At 39.9% G+C, this 6353-nt stretch overlaps 1 protein-coding gene across 1 annotated transcript; it reads right to left on the bottom strand.

The window, feature by feature from the left end:
- Positions 1-4159: 4159 nt before the first annotated feature.
- On the bottom strand, positions 4160-4327 carry CTXND2 (cortexin domain containing 2). The gene has a single exon (XM_060087279.1). It carries the CDS (start codon positions 4325-4327, stop codon positions 4160-4162), a length of 168 nt encoding a protein of 55 aa, XP_059943262.1.
- Positions 4328-6353: the final 2026 nt, after the last annotated feature.

Genomic DNA, 6353 nt, shown 5'->3' with positions numbered 1-6353 from the left:
ATCACAACCATATGCTACTTAGTACTTGATCATGAGAAATCATAGTATGGGGTCCAGAACCTTGGAATGCCAAATGATCCTTTCCCTGGAGACAGACTTGGGGGAAATTAGATCATAATCTGAAGGTTACTGGTGATCTCAGAATCAAAACAAAAGAACATAGGGATTAAAAACTCAGAGGGTTTCAGGCATCAGGAAAGTATTGTAAAGGAGCAAAATGGGGTGAGTGAGGACTGTGGTCACCTGGGAAATACGTGTCTCACCTACAGGGAGCAGTTGATGATATTTAGGTCTAGCTAATTTTTGTCCTGTGTGACACACACAATGCTGCCAGATCTCCAATTTTTCAAGGGAACTTAAAAACCCATATTTTTTTATGAAAGCTTCTGAGTTTTGAATATTGACAACTAATTCAAAAAATTTGTAAATTCTGCAATACTCTGAATCAGCAATTCAAATTCTAGGAATTAAAACACATACCTTTGAAATGACATACAGTGCTAAATTATCTTCTACAACATTGTTTGAAATAACAAAATATTTAAAAGCAAAATAAATTTTCATCAGCAAGGGTTGGTTAAACAAACTATGGCACACCGACAGGGGCATACTTTTCAGCTGTGTTTTTTAAAAAAGGCTAAGGAATCTCTTTGTGTATTAATATGAAGTGATCTTCAAGATACTTTATTAAATGAGAAAAACAAGTGCAGAACATGGTATACACCATGCCATTAGTTGTTAAATAATAGTAAAAATATACATTTTTATACATATACATAAAATATCACTGGACGGATACCTAAGAAATGAACACTGGTTGTCTCTGAAGAGGGCAAATGGAAGGGTGGGGGACAAGAGTGAGAGTAAGAGTTTTTACAGTACACCATTTTATACCTTTTGAATTTTGAAACATGAAAATAGTTTATTCAAAAATATTACTTTAAAAATAAAAGGAAAAGAAGAATGTCTGGAAAGATACACATATATGCAAAAACAAACTACCTTAATTGCAGTTACCTCTAGAAAGAAGGATTGGGAAACAAAGCAATGTCTAGGAACTTTCTGCATTTTTATCCTTAGGTAATGATTGAAAAAAAAATTTTTTTATCATGTGCATTTGTTACTTTTACAATAATAATTTTAAAATGTCAACTCAAAAAGCAAATATAAAACCCAACACACAACCACACACGCTTTGTAGATTACACTGGAGGGGGTCTGGCCCAATAAAACTTCTTTGCAGACCCACTGGATTTCTAAGCCGCCAGTCTAAGGTAAGTGAAAGGAATGTTTAAGGACACCAGATTAACAGAGATAATGTGGGCAATAAAACCAGACAGACCCAAGGTCTGTGGGCTGCAGCTCCCTGAATCTCCACACCAAGGACTATCTGGCTACTAAGCCTAGAAATAATCAGCTGTCCAGTGGCTAATTGCCTTTTTTCCTGAACAGCATTCACACTGGTCCTGTGTGACTTTGCCTTGGGTTGCTCCTCTTTCTCTGCTTCCACATATGATCCATTTCTTCTGACTGATGCACTTTTTTTTTCCTTGGATAGGTTACTGGAGAAAGTAGGATAACAGTCAAACCTGTCACTCTCTAGTGACTATATATGGATGCTCCCATTAACCATGTGTTTGTCTTGCATTTTATTTTAGAAGGTGGAGAAAAGGTTAATTTCTGAGCTTCTGGAGGGGAACACATGTAACCCTCAAGTACTACTTCAATCTTAATCTGCTTTCATTTTACCCTGACCTGCACCTTGCCCTGAATTTCTTTTCATCCAATAAGGGTACAATCATCTCTTTCTCTCTTTCTCCAGTTTAACCAATACAGCACCATCTGTTCTGGTGAAGGCAAAGTCTAGTATCTCCAGTGGAAGATTCCAGTTTCCCTGCCTCCATTTTCAAATAATCCTGAGCATTTACTCAGGCCAAGCAGGGGGGCAGTCCTGCTTGCAGGAATCAGGAACACAGACAATTATCAAGTCTCTGCTAACAGTGCATAACTAGAATTATGTCTCCATACCATTTCGTATTGCTGCTAAAGCCTGGTCCAGCATGGTCCCAAGGATACAAGTCTCCTCTGAAGTGACTGCATGCTGGTACAAGTCCCTACACAAGCCCAAGTGATGCCCCACACTTAGATTCCAAGGTTACGACTCTCTTAGTTCACATTCCCGTGCGAGGTCACTGTTGCCTAGAACATTTGGCCAGCCTGTCTGGACTTGAGAGCTTTAGTCTCTATTATTTACTGTGCTAGAACCAATTCTCTTCAGCCAAACCTGTGTTGAGCCTTAGTCAGTGGCCTAGATGCCTCCTTTCCTTCTAATGAATTCTCTTACAGACTTTCCTGCCGGTTAGCCCTAGTTCACTCTACCAAATTTCCGTTAACTTCAGACTTTGGAGAGTAGGCATTATGATTTCCTTCTCTTTTCTCTTAAAAGGTCCCTGGGATGCTGATTGTGACACTCATCATCATCATCATCATGTATTATATATTAACTTCCTGTGACTGCCATAACAAATTATCACAAACTAGGTGGCTTAAAACAATAGAATTTTGTCTCAGAGTTCTGGAGCCTAGAAGTCCAAAATCAAGGTGTTGGCAGGGCTGCACTCCCTGCAAAGGCTCTGGGGAGAATACTTCCTTGCCTCTTCCAGCTTCTGATGGCTCCCAGCAAGGATTCTTTAGCTGTGATTGCAGAACTCCAACCTCTGCTCTCATATTCAGATGACCTTTTCATCTCTCTCTCTCTGTGTCTTCTCCTCTGTCTTTTATAAAGACACTACTTGTCATTGGATTTGGGGCTCACCCCACTAATCCAGGTTGAGTTCATCTTGAGGTCCTTAACTTTCCATTTTCAAAGACCCTTTATCCAAATAAGGTCACATTCATAGATTTCAGGGGTAGGGACATGGACATATCATTTTGAGGACCTCTTTTCAACCCACTAGACGTTATTTTATAAATGAGTAAATGAGGAAACGTAGGCTGAGGGAGATTAAGGGGCTAACCCAAGGCAAATTTGTTCCCCTCTACCACAGAGCTCTGCCTGCTTGAGAAGGGCATCAGCTTTTTTTTTTCTTTTTTTGGCTGCGTTGGGTCTTCGTTGCTGCGCACGGTCTTTCTCTAGTTGTGGCGAGCGGAGGCTACTCTCCATTGTGGTGCGCGGGCTTCTCATTGTGGTGGCTTCTCTTGTTGAGGAGCTTGGGCTCTAGGCGCATGGGCTTCAGTAGTTGTGGCATGCGGGTTCAGTAGTTGTGGCTTGCGGGCTCTAGAGTGCAAGCTCAGTAGTTGTGGCGCATGGCTTAGTTGCTCCCCGGCATGTGGGATCTTACCGGACCAGGGCTTGAACCCGCGTCCTCTGCACTGGCAGGCAGATTCTCAACCACTGTGCCACCAGGGAAGCCCCGGGGCATCACCTTTTATAAAACCTCACACACTAAAAAGGTCCTGTAAGACTCTTATCTTATAAGGTTCCTGCTGCCCTTATATTTGCATAACTGAAGGTACTTCCTAGGGCCACCTCTAGGAGGGCTTCCAGTTTTAGATGCACCTTACCAAGCATCATGATATTATATTACATTACCCCATAAAATTATGGCCAACTTTCTTATCTTAAGAATATTAGATACTGGAGGATTGAAACCCATGGCCTTATTTTTTTTTATTTTTATTTTTTTTTCTTTTTGCGGTATGCGGGCCTCTCACTGTTGTGGCCTCTCCAGTTGCGGAGCACAGGCTCCGGACGCGCAGGCCCAGCGGCCATGGCTCACGGGCCCAGCCGCTCCGCGGCATATGGGATCCTCCCAGATCGGGGCACGAACCCGTATCCCCTGCATCGGCAGGCGGACTCTCAACCACTGCGCCACCAGGGAGGCCCCCGGAGGCCCCCCATGGCCTTATTTTAATCAATAAGTTCAACCTGTCTCTGTCCCACTTTGGTAACTATTTCCCTGAATAGGAACAACACAGACTGGCTTGTGTTTCATCCTTGTTATTATTCTCAACTTAACCTCATGTGCCTATTGTGGAATGCAAGAGTGAGAAGGCTGAGAAATAGGGAGGTGAAATAATAAAAAGTCTGTTTCATAAATGTCTGTATAAAAGATTTCAAATCTCCTGTGAAGGGAGGTCTACCAGGCTTTTTCATAGTTCAGCTCAGAGATGGTTCTGTGGTTGTGGAGCTGGCCTCATAGGGATTCTTCACCAACTTGGCACACCGAAAAATCATCACCATTAGGAACAAAAAAAGAAGAAGAACAAAGGCAATGGCAAAGCCTTTGTCTACATCAACACTGCTGGACAGGCTTGAATCATCCATGAGAACACACACCTCTTTACCCTTGTCCAGCTGTAGCTACTTCCTCAGGAATGTCTTCAGATTTGTCATATTCCTAGACAAAAAAGGATAAAACAAGTTTACTGGTTTGTATATGTATATATGTATTTTCTAAATAATGTTATGTTGAAACCAGAGGGTTTTCAAAAAAGAAATTAGCAAGATTTATTTGAGGCACTTGTGAAACTGATAACATTAGCATAGGTGACCTTCAAGAAATACACATATGCAAAAGTGGAAAAAATACTCCAAGGCAAAACATGAGCAATTATGTGTATCTCAGAAATCAACTGGGGCTTCCTTGCTCTGTTAAATCCAGGTAAAATTGTCTTGAACACCCCAATTCTATGTTAAGTCCAAATCGTTCTCTAATATTTATTCAAATTCTGAGTACTTACTCTAAGTAATTTCTTGTAGAGTCTTAACTTAGTAGGTATGAACATAAAATTGTTTTATTTTTTCTAATCACTATGTGCTGTCATTCCCATGTCTTAATTAAAAATCAGGTATGTTGCAGAAGTGATCAGTTTCAGTTATTAAAACTTAATCGGACTTCCCTGGTGGTCCAGTGGTTAAGAACCTGAGCTTCCAATGCACGTGGTGCGGGTTCGATCCCTGGTCAGGGAACTAAGATCCTACGTGCCGTGTGGTGCAGCAAAAAAACCCCAAAAAACAAAAAACAAAAGACAGCTTAATCCACAAAACAATACTGAAAAGAACAAAGTCAGAGGACTCCCTCTTCTCAATTTCAAAACTCACCATAAAGCTACAGTTATTGAGATAGTGTCGTATTGGCATAAGGATAGACATATAGATCAATGGAATAGAATTGAGAGTACAGAAATAAACTCATATATGTATTGTCAACTGATTTTTGAGAAGGGAACCAATACCATTCAACGAGGAAAGAAAACAAACGGTGCTTGGATAACTGAATAGCCATATGCAAAAGAATGAAGTTGGACCCTTTTTTCACACCATGTATAAATATTAACTCAAAATAGATCAAAGACCCAAATATAAGAACTAAAACTATAAAACTCAGAAGAAAACAAAGGGGTAAATTTTCATAACTTTGGATTTGGCAAAGGATTTTTAGATATGACATCAAAATCACAGGCAACAAAAGAAAAAAAATAGATAAATTGGACTTCTTCAAAATTTAAAACTTTTGAGCTTCAAAAGACACTATCAAGAAAGTGAAAAAATCCACACAATGGAAGAAAATGTTAGCAAATCTTATATCTGATAAGGGATTTGTATCTAGAATATCTAAAGTATTCTTACAACTAAATAATAAGACAACCCAATTAAAAAGTGGGCGAAGGATGTGAATAAATATTTCTCTAAGGAAGATATACAAATGGCCAATAAGTACATGAAAAAATGCTCAACATCATTAGTCATGGGAAATTACACTAATCAACAGGCATAAAGTTTCAGTGAAGCAAGATGGATAAGCTCTAGAGATCTGCTGTATGACATTGTACATGTAGTTAACGATAATGTATCATACACTTAAAAATTTGTTAAGAAGGTATACCTCATGTTAAGTGTTCTTACCATAGTAAAACAAAATTTGAAAAAAGAAAGAAAGAAAAGAGGTTGGCTGAAGCAGCCTGTGGCAGTAGAGAAGAAGGCAGTGTTGAGATTGAATTGATCAAGGGGGATTTTTTTTTTTCTTGAGGACCAGATATGGACCACAGATAGAGACCAGCCTGGGGGTCACATAAAAGAGGATCTAGCCCAACAGAGCTTCTTGCTAAGATGACGGTTACCTTAATAGAAAATGGCTGGAGGTGAACTCGGATTCAGCATTGTAAAGACCAGTCAGAGGAGAAACATTGACCTGGAGGGATCTGCAGTTAGATAACCCTAGTAAGGGAATTTCTGGGGAGCTCACGAAAAGCACATCATGAGCGAAAGAGTCCTGAACATCATCTAAGCCTAGAGAGAAAAAATGCCAATAGATTTGTTGTGAAAAATGGTTTAATGGGTCTTTTGGTGA

This window comes from Mesoplodon densirostris, chromosome 2 (genome assembly GCF_025265405.1).
Source record: "Mesoplodon densirostris isolate mMesDen1 chromosome 2, mMesDen1 primary haplotype, whole genome shotgun sequence".
Lineage (NCBI taxonomy): Eukaryota > Metazoa > Chordata > Mammalia > Artiodactyla > Ziphiidae > Mesoplodon > Mesoplodon densirostris.
This window is presented reverse-complemented; position numbering and strand designations above follow the sequence as displayed.

Excerpts from the sequence above, each read along its gene's own strand:
- CTXND2 (XM_060087279.1), bottom strand. The coding sequence starts at position 4,327 with ATGGATGATTCAAGCCTGTCCAGCAGTGTTGATGTAGACAAAGGCTTT.